The 17,165-nt window shown below is 46.9% G+C and overlaps 1 protein-coding gene across 1 annotated transcript; it reads left to right on the plus strand.

The window, feature by feature from the left end:
• Positions 1-237: 237 nt before the first annotated feature.
• Positions 238-13,003, plus strand: NSMCE4A (NSE4 homolog A, SMC5-SMC6 complex component). The gene is made up of 11 exons (XM_025880277.2): positions 238-599; positions 1,345-1,422; positions 3,325-3,455; positions 5,272-5,423; positions 7,351-7,450; positions 8,140-8,230; positions 9,101-9,195; positions 10,944-10,992; positions 11,720-11,814; positions 11,917-12,002; positions 12,832-13,003. Exons 1-10 carry the CDS (start codon positions 308-310, stop codon positions 11,989-11,991), a joined length of 1,158 nt encoding a protein of 385 aa, XP_025736062.1. The 5' UTR covers positions 238-307; the 3' UTR covers positions 11,992-12,002; positions 12,832-13,003.
• Positions 13,004-17,165: the final 4,162 nt, after the last annotated feature.

The following is a 17,165-nucleotide window of genomic DNA, read 5'->3' on the forward strand; positions in this document are numbered from 1 at the left end:
AAGGCGCAGGCCTGGCGGGGTGGGCCCGCGGGCCCCGCGGGGCAAGGCTCTAGGGCCCGCACCGTACGGGAAGCGGGCCCCTGGTGCAGCCAATGTGCGGGGAGCGCAGGGCCGGCGCAGGGCCCCGCGGCGCCTCGGGAGCGCCCCGCGCCGCGCCCGCCGCCGGCCTCCCGCCAGAGGCGTCGCTGTGCGCTGGCGCCGGCCCGGGAGCCGCGTTCCGCGGGGAGCAGGCGCTCGCGCCGAGCAGGGGTTTCAGTTTCTGGCGCGAACTTCCGCCGTTCCGAAGTTGCACGGCGAATTGGCGGCGATGTCCGGGGACAGCAGCGGCCGCCGGTCCGAGGGCCGGGGCCGGGGCCGCGACCCGCACCGGGATCGCACCCGCTCCCGCTCCCGCTCGCGGTCCCCGCTGTCGCCCGTGTCCCGCCGCGGCGCCGCGCCCGAGCGCAGGGAGGCCCCGGAGCGCCCGAGCCTGGAGGAGACGGAGCCGTCGGATTCCGGGGACGAGATGGTGGACCCCGCGAGCCTGGAGGCGGAGACCGACCACGGCCTGTGCCGCCAGATCCGCCATCAGTACCGGGCGCTCATCAACTCGGTCCAACGTAAGGCGGGGCGCGGGCGGGGGCAGGTGGCGGACGCAGGCCCGCGCGGCCCGGCTGGTCAACGGCGCCCCGGCCGACCCCGCGCCGCCCGGCCGCGCCTCGATTGGCTCGCGAGGCGGCCCCGCGCCGTCGCGTGGAGCGAGCTGCGCGACCTTGGCGGGGGCGCGCGGGCCCCGAGGGGGCAGGACGGCGCCGCGCGGGCCGGGACGGCCGGGAAGGGGCGACGGCGGCGGGACGCGGGGCCCGGGGCGTCTTTTCTGGCAGTCGGCGGGTCCGGCGCGCGGTCGCCCGCCCAGCGCGGGGGCGGGGAGGGGGGCAGCGCCACCAGGGAGCTGTCAGAAATGCCAGTCCTCGGGCCGCACCCCGGACCTACCCACTCGGAAACTCGGGGAGGCCCGCCCATCTGTCGGGTGGCCCTCGAGGGGGCCTCTGTGGCTTGCAGAGTTTGGGAACCGCCCTTAGGAGCGCTCCTCGGAGGCTGCAGAAGCTGTGGAGCCCCTTGGGTGAAGGTTAAAGGCAGCCGGGCCCCTTTTAAAGTTCATGCTACTTAAAGGTACAGTTACCTCTCTCTTTCCGAGCCACTTGGGTTAAAAAGACGGAGATGTGTGAAGTAATCCGCCCCCCCCCCCACATACACACCCGGGGAGCAGGGGCCCGGGCTTGGCTGTCCTGCAGGTGATCGCGTCGTCACGGACTATGAGCGCCTGATGAGGACATTTCCCAAACCTTGTATTTTTTTACGTAGAAAACCGGGAGGATATACTGAATGCCAGCGACAAATTAACAGAAGTCCTTGAAGAGGCCAACACTCTGTTTAATGGAGGTAATTCGTTATTTTATATATGAGCGCTTTTTATTATAAGTTTTAGAGTAATTTTAATTAGTTTTATGTAAGAGCCAAATTATTGACATCAAACAATTCCCACATATTGTAATAGTGCTTTGCTACTGTTGCAAGTTTTTTCGTTGTAGTGGTGATTCTGCTCAGAACTCCCCTCAGGCGCCCTGAAGGCTTTATGAGAAATTCTGGGGGTGCAGCCAGCAGCCTATTTCAGCAAGCGCCCGCCACCCCCCACCCAGGTGGTCCTGTTGCTTGTTCAGGGTTGAGAACTTTGCATGTGTTACCTTTCATTTGTCTGTGGTATCGGCTGCTCTATCCCCAGGATGCATTTGTTGAATAGAGCACGGTTCTCTGTGTTCTTTGAGGACCAGAAGCTGTATGCCTAGCCATGCCCTAGTTATGACTAATGGGTTACCTGTTGCCCGCCGTTAACGTTTTTCTGTCTGCCTGTTCTCAAAGGAGTGTCCTTCTAGCTCTAGTCACAGCCTCCTCGCCATTCCCCAGTGGGGTCTCCCACATTTGCTAAATCTCATTGGAATCCTTCCAGAGCTGGGCGTTTGCCCACCACCTGGTTAAATCCCTCCTGCACCGTCCCTAGCTCTGTCTTCTCTTCACTCCGGGACTCCCAGTCGGTCTCCTCAAGGTTCCTCTCGACTCCTTCAACTCCGGTGCGGTTTTACTGTGCGTCTTATTAGTTCCTGAGCCACACATGGCCTCCCCCTCGGCTGATTCCGCCCTGCTGACTGGGTCACCTCGCTAAGGCAAAGTTCTCTCACTCAGCTGGGCTCTGGGAGTCGCTCAGCAAACACAGAATTCTAGATCCTTGGCATTCATGGTTTTAACTCGGTGGAGGCCTCAGAGCCATCTGTGACAGAGAAGTCTGCACTTGTCTCTCCAGCCGCGCCAGGAGGCCGGTGGGCAAGGCCCTGGGGCAGCCCAGGAGCAAGCCTCCAGCCCCGGCCCCTGCTGCCCTCCTTTCACGCGTGGTCGCTTCCGCAGCCTCGCTCCCAAAATAAAATGGGAGAAAAATGATGTATACAAACAGAACCCGGAGTCCGCAAGTTCAGCAGCCTGAGGCGGGTTCAGGAAGTGGGGGATCCAAGTGAAAAGGCCTCCAGGCACAGGTGTTTCTGTATTTGGCTCCCTTTCCAGTTGGCCTTTCCAGGTGTTCCCAGAGCACTTTTCCCCCTTCCCGGGGCCCCCCAGGCCTGCTCTTAACTCCAGAGGGCCTGTCCCTTCCCCCTCCCCCACTCCCTGCCCCATTCGCTTTGTGTCTCCTTCTGTTGAAATCTTTTTCTCTCTATAGCTTATCTTAAGTCCTGGGTCCTCTGTCAAACGTTTTTGGGTCACCCATCCTCAGAGTCGCTGCCCTGCGGTAGCCTGTTGACGTGGTGGCCTGTGCTGACTCTGGGGAGGGGCTGGGGGGGCGGGCGGGAGTCCTAGGCTGCCTGCCCAGCCTGCACTCCTACTCTTGCTGCTCAGCAAGCCACCCTGCCTTACACAGAGTGGGCCTCCCTTTTGACTTACCTCCGCACAGGTGGGAATCGTGGCAAAGATGGGCTCCTGGGGTCAGAGGAAAAAGCCGGTGTGGGAGAGGAGAGAGGCTTTGTTGAACCAGAGCTATGAAGAGCTGGTGGCTCAGTTCACAGGAGCAGGACCCCGGGGAGAGAGTGGCTTTTAGGAGGACTGGTCAGCTCTGACTCCGGATTTTGGTGGGTTAGGTAGAGGAGCCAGGTTTTAGAGGGACATGGGTATGTTTGAGAATATATATATATATATTTTTTGGTCCAGTGGGAAATGTCAAGTAAGTAGGTGGAAATTTTGGGAAAATCCCTGTGAATGATGGGTTTTTAGTAATGTGTATTTTCCTTCTTTTCTGAATAGTGTCCCGAGCAAGAGAAGCAGTCCTGGATGCCCAGTTTCTTGTTCTGGCTTCAGATTTGGGCAAAGAGAAAGCAAAGCAGCTGCGTTCTGATCTGAACTCATTTGATATGTTAAGATATGTTGAAACTCTAGTAAGTTCAAAGCTACAGAATCTTAATAAAAAGTGTTTCCCATGTCACATATTGTATAATTATCTACTTTGCTAAGATCTGTATGCAAATGGATTTCACTTCCTTTTTCCTTTTTTGGGGGGCTGGGGGGGCAGGTCTCGGATTCCTCCAAAGAGATCTCACCAAGTTAAACAATGACAGGGGAGCCCTGTGGAGGAACTTAGAGGTTTAAAAATCTCTTAGCATTCTAAGACTCTGGGTGCTATGTTTATTTACAAATGGTCATTTTTTTTTCATTCTCAGTGACCCCGGGCCTTTGTCCTGGGCTGGGCAGGACCCACCCTGCAGGTGGCAGGGCTCAGCTGGAGAGGAGTTAGGCCTGGTGGGGGGGCATGTTTTCATTAGTCCTTGACAGTATCTTGGAACCATATGAATATGCTTGGGGTTTTGCTTTTTTGTGGGTCTTTTTGTTGTTTTGTTCACCTTTCTTTGAATGGTTGTTACCTAAAATTTTTAAACTTTTCTTTGGTGGATTTACCAAAAAAGCACAATGAGGCTGACCTTGCATTTTACTATGTTGTGATTTTTTTTTTTTTTCCTGTTTTTGGTTCTACTCTGATCTAACCTCTGTCCTAGCATTTGTGCTAGGACTTTGAATTTCTGCCTGAATGTTTGTTAAATGGTTATTAAAATGATTTAGTACCAGGAGACCGGCCCAGATAAATTAATTCTTTTGTAAAGGCAGGAGGCAGATGAATTTCTTGTGTTTTTAAAACCTTAAATGGTTTAAAATTGAAATTTAACTTACTTAAATTTAAGACCTTAAAATTTCCTCTCTTTTAACTTTTTTATTGTGAGGTATAATGCATTTGGAAAATGCACACTCATGTATAGTTGAATAAATAAAGTGACCATATACTGGGTTATCTTTTTTTAAATTACTGGTATTTATCCAGGTGAGCTGTGTACTTTAACAAATCGGAGTAAATTCCCGAAGTCTTAAGGCATTCAGTGTAAAACCCTAAATTATAGCTCTGAAATCGCTGGGTGGGGAGGACCCTTCCGAGTGCATCAAGTATGGGTCTATAAAGCAAAGATGGGTAGATTTGACCGGACAGAAATGGACGTGTCCTCCTTCCGCGGGCAGTAGCGGGGGACAGGGCAACGGGGGGCGGAGGCTTGCTGACCTTACGTCTCTGATCGGGCTCTTGCAGCCTCTCTTCAGAGTTTGATTGCTTTTATTAATAGGGGCAAGCTTCCCAAGGGCTTTTTGATTATTGTTTATGTTTGATATTACTATTTTAATTTGATAACTTGTAGGCATTTTATAATTTCATAATGTAATCAGGGTACTTTGATTTTCTGTGAGATAGTGTGGGATAAGAGAATTATTAGACTTCTAGCAACTCTTCCCAGGAAGGCGGTGGTAAGATGAGCGATTCTCTGACTCTAGGCCACTGCTCTTTGGATATACTGAGACACAAGCTGAAGAGAGGTCTCTAGGAGGTTGGCTAAAAACGAAAATCCAAAAGCCAGCTAAACTTGCCTGTTCTGTCCTGGAGCCTTTGATTTGGGATGTGATTTCAGATTTGTATGTTGGTACAGCTTTCCTAATACTTTGATGGACTAAGGATTCATTCCTTCTAGTGTTTCTACCTTTGAAAGGTGGAATTTATATAAGATTATTTGTATAATACGAAATGTAGCCAACGTGTTAGGGCACTGAACAGGCTTTTTTGCCTCTGGCCTCTTCAAGTTTAGTGATAGAGATTATTGGATGTGGTGAATGATTGCCTGTGGCTTAACTGGGGTTTTTTGTTTCCCTTCGTTTTTGTAGCTGACACATATGGGTGTAAATCCGCTAGAAGCTGAAGAACTCATCCGTGATGAAGATAGTTCTGATTTTGAATTCATAGTCTATGACTCCTGGAAAATATCAGGCAAAACAGCAGAAAACACCTTTAATAAAACCCATACATTCCACTTTCTGTAAGATTATTTTAAAAATCGGTCAGACCAGCCATTTGTAACCTTAAGTTGTTATCGTAGGAACAAGAATTATCTGGCAGGGTGGCGGTGACAATCAGGATGCCATTGTGTGGAGATTTTTCTAAGCTTTGATCGAAAAGCCCATGAAATCTCGATGTGGATGGAACCTCATCCTGCTTAATTTAAGCAGGAAAGGCTGTGGGCCAGAACCGCTTTTACCACAGGGCCCTGCTGGCTCCCTTGTTTTCTAGTGTGTGAGGCTCTGGGTCTGGGGCACAATGTCTGGCTTTATTTTGTCGTCTTTAACCCTTATACTGTAGGAGGATGATAACTCTTATGGAGGGTCTTTTAAGATTTTACTAACGTATGTCAAGTGCCATTCATTGTAATTTCCTGTTGGATGGTCACTGACTTGTACTGGAAGCCTGCTTGAGTCACTCACATAAACTGCCCGGCCCATTTTTTTGGAAACCACTCCACTTTTGAAAAGTTTATCTTCATACTCAGTTTAGCTTCTGTCCTAATTTCCTAGCTCAGCCCTTTTGGAGGAATGAAGAATAGCCCTTGCTTGTTCTTTTGTAAGACCACCTTCAAAGGCATTGGTTGTGACCTCCAGCAGATACTTTCTCTGGGGCAGCCACCCAGTTGTTTCTCCCTTACATGCTCCAGCTCCTGGGCATCTGTCTACTCCAGTTCACCCTCCCAAAGCTCTGGAGGGCGGCGGTACCTCAGCGAGAATGCTTTGGAGATGCACAGGTGTGGGGCCACGCATCTGTTTTTCAGAAGCCTTCAGGTGACCCAGGGGCCCAGAACCACTGCGTACATGTCAGCATAAAGATCTTTCATCTTCGTTACAGGATGAAGTCCAAATCTCTGTTCTTTGCTTTTGAGCTCAAGGCTCTGTCATAAATCCCAGGATCTAAATGCAGCCGGGGTGCTGTGCCTTAAACTTTCTCTCCTTATCCAGCACAGCCTGCGTCCACAGTGAACTGCTTACAGCTTTGTGCCCTTGCATTTGCTGTTACTTTGGCCTCCAGTGTCTTCCCCCAGTCTTTTCCATCTGGGAAGGTTTGCTCCTCTCCCAGGCCCTAACTTGGAAGCTTCCAGTAACTTCTCCAGACAGAGGTATCATTATAAGGTCAGAGATCCCGACCCGATCACTCCCAGGTCTGGGTAGATCTCTGGCCCCTGTGCTCTCAGAGCACTTGAGTATTACTCTAGCACAGCACTGTAGGATCTACTGTATTATGTTGAAATGGGTGTGTGTGTGTGTGTGTGGATTTGGGTCTGTCCATCTGCACTGCATGCTTTGAGCTCCTCGAGCTTAGGGACCATATGGGTCCATGTTCTCGGGGCCTTGGCCTCTGCTTGGTACATCTATTACTGTAGCTTAAGTCTGCAGTAGGGCTTTTTTAAAGGGGCGTAGAGAGTCCAAAGGGGGAAAGAATCCCATGGCTTCTGTTTGACCTGTCCTTCTGAGACAGGTGTGGGGTGTGTTCCGTAGTCCTAGGCTGGGAGCCTCGGCCTTAGCACCCCTAGTCCAAAGGCTTTTAACCCCCGTGGAGCTCTTTGTTCCCCTTTCCCACACCGTCAGCCTTCCCACTGATCTGAAGTTGGCTTTGCCAAAGAGACAGTAGGCTAGCTGGGAAGACCACACGCATATTTAACGGTTTACTGTTGAGAGCAAACTAGGAAGGCATTTGAGAGGGTATCTGTGGTTGAGTAAAGCTCCTAGGAGTTCTTTGAGACACACAAAGGGAGCAGAAGGATGTCACAAACCTGACAAGAGTTTTGGTCCAATGTCAGTTCGTATATCACTGGAGCCTGGTCTGAATTCGACCATTTCCATGGGAACTGCTTCCAGTTAGTGCAATCAGTTTGTTTAAAAAACAAACAAAAAAAGACATGAAAGCATATTTTTCATTAGGTTGGGTTCAATACAAGGAGAGTTCCCTGTGCCAAAGCCACGAAGCGATCGTCCAAGGAAAGTTCCCACGACAGAAGAGAGGAAGACAATGCCCGACCAGGTTTGTTTTTTAGAAACACCTCAGGTTACAGCAGCTATTAATACAATATACGGGCAATCTGGCCATCTTTCCAAGCCTTAGGGTCTAGAGTCCGGTTTGGTTCATTAAATAATTACTTAAATAATTTCAGCTTTTAAACATTTTATTGGATTAACTCCTTAGTTTTAATTCATGTCTGTAGTTTGGATCAGTTCTCCCAAACCAGGGGTTCTTAGCCTCGGCACCATCAACATTGGGGGCTGGATCCTTCTCTGTTGTGAGAGGCTGTCCTGTGTGTTGTAGGATGCTGTGTGGCATCCTCGGCTTCTCCCCATTAGGTGCCAGTAGCCTCCCCCTCCCGCCAGTTGTGACAACCAAAAACATCTCCAGATAGTGGCAGATGTCCCCAGGAGGCAAAAGCACTTCCAGTTGAGAATCACTATTCTAAAACTGCCTTTTGTATTTTGCTATTTATGTTCAACCTGAAAATGGTTGATTTGGTAACGTTACTCCTCTATTAAAAAGTTAATATAAAAAATGTTACTGAAACGAGACAATCTTTTTTTTTAACTTTAAATTTTAAGAAGAGGATAAAAACTGCTAGCAATCCCCCAATAAAAGACAGAGGAGTTTGGATATGTCAGAGAGCAGAAAACGTGAATGAGCAGGCAAGTAGGTCAGTCTGCTTCGTAATGACTTTATCTTTTCAGTTAAATGAAATGGAAGAATCTCATCAAGAAGCAACAGAAAAAGAAGTGGAAAGAATTTTGGGATTGTTGCAAACATATTTTCGAGAAGATCGTAAGTATGATGCCAAGTTCAAAGTAGAGCAATTTGTATTTATCAGTTAGACACGTGTCACTTGCAGTGAGAAGTTATTTTTTTTTAAAAGCATTTTCAGTTACATGTAGTGTTTGAATCATTTTGATTCTTTTTTGGCATGTATGTTTAATGCAGCTTCTCCTTTAGCAATCCCATGGGAGAGTGTTGGCAAAGTAACTTTCCATTTTTGCTTTTAAAAGATGGGGTATTTTCTCTGTTACAAAATAAAAGTTGCCGTAGAAGGGGATAAAGTCGAGTTGAGTACTGACTCCCTCGCTCCCCAGAGGCAGCCACCTGTATTATGTGCTTGTCTACTTTCAGATCTTATGTTTATGTCCGTCACGTGACTTTGCACATAAGTAAGTTGGGACTTTTTGTTGGTTTTTTTGCTTTTTTCAAAGCTAATCATAATACACACATTCTTCTGCAACCTGAGTTTTCCATGTGGACATTCTTCCCTCTCCACACACCCAGCTCCCCCTTCCTTCTTCTTTTCAGGGGTTCCCACTGTATGGCTGTGTCCTCTGTGGGTGGACAACTGAGTTCTTGGTAGCATCTTACTCTTGTGAAACCCACTGCGGGGGGAAGCCTTGGTACACAGCTTTGTGCGCACATGCTGATATTTCTGTATGACAGCTTTTGAGAGGCGGGTTGCCAGATCAGTAGACATACATATTTTTCATAGATAACGTCACATTGCCCCCCAGAAGGGCTAAATCAGCTTTCACTCCCACGACAGGTCGAGTGCCCATTTCCTTCCTCGGCTAACACAGGAGAATATTGGTCTTACTGATTGGCAAAAATCATCTTTCCTGTTTTGAAGAATTTTTTTTCCTCTTTTGTCTATAGCCGATACTCCTATGTCCTTCTTTGACTTTGTGGTTGATCCACATTCTTTCCCCCGAACAGTGGAAAACATCTTTCATGTTTCCTTCATTATAAGGGTAAGATTTAAGATTATTTCTCTTCCTTCTTTTATAGCTTTTATTTTTTATTTTTTTTTTTTAAGATTTTATTTATTTATTTGAGGGCGAGAATGAGAGAGAGAGAGAGAGAGAGAGAGAACACGAGAGAGGGGAGGGTCAGAGGGAGAGGCAGACTCCCTGCCAAGCAGGGAACCCGATGCGGGACTCGATCCCAGGACTCCAGGATCATGACCTGAGCCGAAGGCAGTCGCTTAACCAACTGAGCCACCCAGGCGCCCCTTTTATAGCTTTTAAAAGGGTAAATAACGGTGCCTGGGTGGCTCGGTCGGTCAGTTAAACGTCTCTTGATTTCAGCTCAGGTCATGATCTCAGAGCTGTGAGATCGAGCCCTGCATCCAGCTCTGCATTGGGCGTGCAGCCTGCTTAAGATTCTCTCTCTGCTCCACCCTGCACTTGCTCTGTTTCTCTCTCAAAAAAAAGGGGGGTAAAAAAAGCTGTGGATGGGAGCCGGCAAAGGTATTTGTACTAACTGGCATGGATGGTAGACCCGTTGTGGCAAATCATTGGCACACAGGCAGAGGAAACTAGCTGAAAATTTGTGTGGGCACCTGGCTGGCTCAGTCAGTGGAGTGTGCGACTCTTAATCTCAGAGTTGTGAGTTTGAGCTCCACATTGGCTATAGAGATTACTAAACGTAATAAACTTAAAAAAACAAAACAAAACTGTGCTTGCTTTTACATTTTAGGAATTTACAGGATGAATTGACAAAATTTGAATATGGAGCTGTAGATTAGATAACAGTATGGTATAAATGTTAAGTTTCCCAAATTTGATAGTTGTCTTGTAAGAAAAGATCTTGTTCTTGTCAAGAAACATACACTGAAAGTATTAAGGAAAGGGAGCAGGTTGTCTATCACTTATTTTCTCATGAAAATTCCTAATACGTATGTAGAGGGGGAAATAACGTGGCAAAACTTGAACAGATGGTAAAGCTGGGGAAAGAATATATGAGAGGTCTTTACAGTAGCCTTGTAGCCCTTTCAATTTGAAATTATTTCAAAATAGAGGTTCGAAAAAAAAGAAAAGAAAACCCCTACTCAGCAATATACTATGGAAATTTGCTTTCGACTGTCTTTAGTCTTATAACAGGTTGCACTCCCGCTCATGGATGATGAATTTGATTTTAACCTCAGGAAAAATCTTTTCTCGACCAAAGTATTTTCCCAGAAATGATAACAGAGGCATGTTTTGTCAGCAGTAAATGATGAGTTATGCATAATAAAATGCCGAGTGTCCAAAAATATGCATGAATCACATTTAAGGGCCAAGTTTTAAGAGCCAAGCCAGTTAACAGTTTTATTTAGGAGATCCTCAGGATCGAGGCTGATGAGAAACCTGAAGGATGCCCCAATGTAAAGTCTTGTCCATATAATCTCATTATTGTTACAGTACTGTAACGATATTGATTGTCTGGGATATGGAGGGGGTTTTTTTTGAGAGAGAGAAAGGGGGGAGAGGCGGAAGGAGAATCTCCAGCAGACTCCCTGCTGAGCATCGAGCCTAGTGTGGGGCTCAATCTCATGACCCTGAGATGATGACCTGAGCCGAAATCAAGTCGAACGCTTAACCGACTATACTACCCAGGTGCCCCATGGGATATGGAGTTTTCTAATTAATAATGTTTTTTATCCAATGATTGTAGGTTTTGAATGTAATCTTTTAAATCGGCTTTTGAATCTAAATCTAAAGTTATGTTTGTGTTTTAGGATGGTTTTGCAAGAATAAAGCTTGACCAAGACCGACTGCCAATAATAGGTAAATGATACTGTGTTAAGAAAAATGAGTTTTAGGGAAAATGTATGTTATTCGAGTTCATGAAATGCAGTTTTCTGAATGTAACCGAGTTTGCATTTTAGGTAACTTTTACAATGCTCTGTCTTGCTCAACTAACTGAAATACTGCAGACACAGTCATCAGTTAAAATTAGGGGGTTCATCTGTATCATTGACTTAACATCTGCCCTAAAGGTTAACAAGAAAGTCCCTCCAGTTTTGAAAATGTTTGTAATTATAGTTGCTGTTGTACTTTTCTTCCTTCTGTTTTTTCCCTGAAGCCACCTCCCTCTCCTCTCCTTGAGAGGATCTTTCTTAGTTGAATTATTTCACCAGCTCAGTGAGTCCTTTCTTTCTAAGGTCCCCTATAGAGAGTCAAGTATTTTTATTGCCCTGATTGGTACTTTAATAGTTCTCAATTTCTCTTGGACTCACTAGGGCTCAGCTCTGAGGTTGGTGGGTAGATATGCAGAAGTTTTCAAATGATTGCCACGTGTAACTCTACTATGGGAGGTATTTTTTTTTTAATGGAAGCAAATGGATTACTTACTACCGTAATAACACTCTAACACATCAGTGATGCACGGAATCATAATAAGTATGTAATATTCTAAGTGTCTTCGATACAGGTTCATTCGTTCTCATCAGTTCCTTGTTCAGAGTACCTCTTGCGATTTGATAACCTTTGAAAACTTTTGTCTTTCAAACAGAGCCTGTTAATATTAATGAAGAAAGTGAGGGAATTGACCAAAACACCCAAATTAGGAATCAAGGAATTATAGCTTTGAGTTACCGTGACTGGGAGGTAAAGCCCTGCATGTTGCCCCGGGGTAGTTCTGCTTTCCCACTTCGTTTGCCGTTTGCTGTAAACCCAGTCCCCAAACGTTCTTTCTTTGTTCTCTGCCAGGAGATCGTGAAGACCTTTGAGATTTCAGAGCCTGTGATTGCTTCAGGCCAGAGCCGGCAGAGGCTAAGCGCTTGACGCCAGCAAAGGTAGTACTTCTTATGTGTTATTAAATGTTAATTAGCATTCCAGACCATCTTCCTTTTTCGCATTCGGGTGAAATTGGGATTTGCCTCCCTCCAGTGCCCCATTCTGAGAAGTGTGTGTGTGCCCGTGAGAAAGGCCACGTTGGGCCTAGTGGCTGCAAGTCCCCTTCTTCGGATTGCTTGGGTTAAGTAGAATATCGGCCCCTCCCATCAGCTGCGTTCCCCGCCCGATCCGATTTGCTTGTTTTACAGCTCTGAGGTAGAAAAGGAGGAATACCTGGAATAATGTCAGTAAATGGGCCTTTCTGAAATCTGAGTTACGCTGTCAAACACTTCTTCACTTTTACGAAGGAGAACGTGCTAGAAGGAAATCTTCATGATGATCGGGCATTTGCTATGGGCGGGAGTCAGAAGACCTGGATTCTCTTTGCTCCGTCCCCTTAGTTTAAAATCACTGAGCAAATCACTTAATCTCACTCAGCTTCATTTTGTCTACAAATCTATCTGTAAAATGGGGGGGGGGGCTGAATTAGATCCTTAAGGGTGTTTTTTTTTTTTTTAAGCTCAAATTTTCTATAATTTTGAGAGTTTCAAATTAGCTTTTAATACTTAACGTAAACTCTTAATATGCACCTCAATTAACTGAGCTGCTTTTGTTCCAAGATAACTGAGGGAAACAGAACAGACATAAGGTATATAATATGCGTGGCCTGGGGCTCTACTCACAGAGAAACGACTAGTTATTAGATCCTGTTTATGTATATCAGGTGAACTTTTGATTCATTTTACGTTTATAAACTGGTAACCAGCTATTTTTCCCTCCTTTTTTTAGGACTCAAATGGATAGTGAAATCGAAAGAGGAAAGCAGCATGTATTGTATATATTGTATGATTAAACATTTTTAAAGACAGATTGTTTTTAGTAAAATGTAGCTTTTGATAGTTAATGAATTTGTCATGGTTGTCTTTGATTAAAGGAAATTCACTGCCACCTTCACAAATAATTGTAGTTGCTTTTTATTTTCCCATCATGCCAGAGTTTGTCCTTTCTCCAGTCCGTCCCATTAAAACCTTTTTAGTTAGGTTGTTACGGCCTACACATCATTATGGTTCTTTAGCTGTAAAGTTAGCTGCTCAGGTCCACAAATCTTGGGTTGAACTGTACGAAATTATTGTTCTTGTAGGTAAAACGCAGTCACATATCAGCCATTTTATAGGTTGCAGCCTGTGATTTACTCACAGGAAACTCTTCAGCCCTCTCCTCTGCCAGGCCAGGCTGGATACGTGTCCCCAGCAGCAGTCCTCTCTGCACACACCCCAAAGAGGAAAACCATCCGGCGGGGTGGATGGTGCTACTCCCAGGCTGCCCATCTTTGCTGGCCCTTCAGGCCTGGCCTTGATGTTTTTTCGTCCCTCTCGTTCCCTTTCCCACTCCCCAGCTTTCTACATCCGCCTTCCCTGGGTCCCAGCCCTTCCTGGTGCTCAGGTGTGTCCGCCACCCTCCATACCTAGCGCTTTCCCTTCAACCACGGTTCTCTCTCATCGTAAAACAACTGCTGTGACCCTTAGTTACTGTCCTGTCTCTTCTTTGAACAAGGATCACAGGCGCCATCCCCTTCTGGCCATCCTGCAACCTGGACGGAGGAGCACCTCCATTCCCAGCATTTCCCGGGGGGCTGTTTTAGGCCAAATTGGTAATTCCTTCTCAAATAGTTCGATCCCAGGGTTACATGCTGTGCATTTGACGCATAAAAATCCACTCCTGGAGGGGAGCCCGGGTGGCTCAGTTGGTTAAGCGCCGGACTCTTGATTTCGGTTTAGGTCACGATCTCAGGGTCTTGGGTCAGGGCCTCCGTCGGGCTCCATGCTCAGTGTAGTCTGCCTGTCCCTCTGTGCCCCTGCTCACTCGCTCGCTCGTTCTCAAATAAAATCTTAAAACTCTACTCCTGGAAAGCTGTACATCCTCCTATCTGGTGCTTTCTGTGACCTCCTTACCCTGTCTTACCCTCATGAGTTTTCCTACTGTATCCTGAACATTCTCCAAACTTTATTTGATTCCACTCTGAAAAGCTACAGGCATACGTGACCAATGGCTTATTGGCAGCATAGGGGCTGTTTTAAACATATGCATAAATTAGCTCCCAAATCTGTCCTCCCTCAATCCCTATAGGGGTACTTCTACTTTATTTCCTCCAGAGAAACCTAGGATTTTTTTTTTTTTAAGATTTTATTCATTTATTTGACAGAGCACAAGCAGGGGGGAGCTGCAGGCAGAGGGAGAAGCAGACTCCCCGCTGAGCAGGGAGCCCGATGCAGGACTCGATTCCAGGACTCTGGGACCATGACCTGAGCCAAAGGCGGATGCTTAACTGACTGAGCCACCCAGGCGCCCCAAAAGCTAGGATTTCTTTTCCCCCACAGCCCCTACCTTAATTGGTCACAACCTCCCATCTGGTGTCTTGATTCTCTCCATCCTGCCCAGATTTGTGCCACAGACTCCTGTCTGGTGTCCCCCGCTTCCTGCCTGCCCTTCGCATCCCCTCCACATCTTCAAAACCACTTGTCAGTTCTCAGTGACTCCCCACTGCCTTCGAGACTTGAGAGACCTCAGCTTGCAGCGCTGTGGAGGCCTTACGTGACTGCAGGCTCCTTGCCTCCACTCAGGCTCACCTCCCCCTCTAAACTCTGGCTTTCTCTTCCATCTTCGTTGAACTTCACATTCCATGTCATTCACCCATTTAAAGCAAACAATTCGTTGTTTCTCAGTCTGTTCATAGGGCTCTGTAACCACCACATCCTGATGCAGAACATTCCTGTCCCCAACCAGTGGCAGTCACCCTTCCTCACCCGTCTCCTTACTAACCCTTAGCCCCAACCAACCGATAACCTACTTTCTGTCAAAAGTTGCCTATTCTGGACATTTCACATTAATGGAATCACACAGGTGGTCTTAATATTACAATTTTCAAGCAAATCTCTTTAGAGTTGCCTTGCTCTTTCCCTTTTGTTGGCCTGTCTTCTACTTGCGTCAAACTCTGCTCATACAAGAAACGTAAGGGGCCTGGGTGGCTCAGTCAGTTGAGCGTCCGACTCTTGGTTTCAGCTCAGGTCATGATATCAGGGACATGAAATCAAGCCCCAAATTGGGCTCCACGCTCCGTGTGGAGTCTGCTTGAGATTCTCTATCCTTCTCTCTCTGCCCTTCCTGCTTGTGCTCTCTCTCTCTCAAATAAATTAATTTAAAAAAAGAAAGAGGGATGACCTTTGGGAAACCAAAGTGGCCTAGCTGTCACTTGGCATTTTGTACCTTTCTATAATTGAATTTTCTTTTTTTTTTTTTTAAGATTTTATTTATTTATTTGAGACAGAGACAATGAGAGAGAGCACGAGAGGGAGGAGGGTCAGAGGGAGAAGCAGACTCCCTGCCGAGCAGGGAGCCCGATGCGGGACTCGATCCCGGGACTCCAGGATCATGACCTGAGCCGAAGGCAGTCGCTTAACCAACTGAGCCACCCAGACGCCCTATAATTGAATTTTCTAACCATGCACTTTTTCATTATTTTTAAAAAGTATTGGGGCACGTGGGTGGCTAGTGCGTTAAGCACCTACCTTCAGCTTAGGTCATGATCCTAGGGTCCTGGGATTAAGCCCCGAGTCATGCTCCCTGCTCAGCAGAGAGTCGGCTTTTCCCTCTGCCCCTCCCCTTGCTAGCGTGCTCACTCTCTCTCTTTCTCCTTCTCTCAAGTAAATAAATCTCAAAAAAGTATCAACAGAAGTTATCTGGGCAGGGAGATTATGGGCCCCTTTCTCTTCTTTAAACTTCTGAATAGGAGGGGCCCCTGGCTGGCTCAGTAGGGAGAGCATGCAACTCTTGATCTTGGGGTGGTGAGTTCAAGTTCCATGTTGGGCATTGAGCCTACTTTAAAAAAAAAAAAATTGTAAACTTTTGAATAGGAAAAAAACAACTAATACATGTTATCATTTAAATATCAAACACATGTAACATCCCCAAAGTCTTTCTTTTCTCCAGAACTTTGTGTTCTAATAGCACCTCGTTCTTACCTCAGTTACCCTGTCTGTGCTTGTCACGTTGTTCGCACGCGTTTTCCAGTGGAGTTCCCCCAGGGCCTGGGTGTGCCTTATTTCTGTGCTGACGGTAGCTGGTTTGGGTCCAGGCCTTGCTGTCCTAACTGCCCTGCCCAAGCACTTCTCACCCAGGGTGAGTATTCTCAGACTGGCATTGCCCATAAGCTGCCCTACTCTGTAGTCTGTATTCTCCATCCGGTGTTCCATAGCACAGACCCGGGCATGGGCCACTTTGACTTCTGTTCTCTCCAGGTAGATTGTAAGCTCCTTGAGGGGCTAAATCCTAGAGTCTTGGGTCTCTCTCCGGCTAGGGCTTGGGTTTCTGACATGCTATAAAATTACAGGTGCATTGGAGAATACACGATAACATGTTGTCTGCATAATTGCAACAGGCTTTTAAACCCTTGGTCTATATTTACTTCTGCAGAGAGGGACCAGGGTCTCTTTAGTCAAAATCAACCCAGGAGCTGTGGAATTGTCAGTTTCTTTGTATAAAAATACTTGTTTAGTTTTTATGAGCAGTGTTAGCATAAAAGACAATAGAAAGGATAAAGGATAGATGTGTGTGATGGACTTTCAGAGCCTTGGAATAGTAGATTAAGAGATGGCTGCAAATTTCTTTGAGAGGAAGAGTCTGTTTCCTCCCCACCTTGAGTCTAGGCTGATCTTGGTGACTTGTCTGAGCAACAGAATATGGCAGAAGTGATGTTCTGGGACTGCGGAGGCGAGGTCAAAAGAACTTTTGTGGAGTCCGACATGTCACCAGAGCCGGAATCACGGTGTAATAAGGCCAGAAACCACATGGAGAGAGGAGACGGGGACTGGGACTGACTAAGCCCAGCCTTCTAGTCAACCCCAAGGGCACGCGGTCTGCTCCCTCTAGTCCAGCCGTCACCTGAATATCCCCAAGCAGCTCTGGCGGTGTGGGATGGGGGAGAAAAATCACCCAGCCAAGTTGTGCCTGAATTCCTAACACAGAATTGTGAGACATAATAAAACAGTGGTGGATTTAAGTCACTAAGTTTTGGGATAGTTATGCAGATAGCTGAAATAAACACTCGGTTTAACGTTTTTCCCCCC

Source organism: Callorhinus ursinus, unplaced genomic scaffold, assembly GCF_003265705.2.
Source record: "Callorhinus ursinus isolate GAN/ISIS: 27379988/994484 unplaced genomic scaffold, GSC_fseal_2.0 scaffold20, whole genome shotgun sequence".
Taxonomy (NCBI): domain Eukaryota; kingdom Metazoa; phylum Chordata; class Mammalia; order Carnivora; family Otariidae; genus Callorhinus; species Callorhinus ursinus.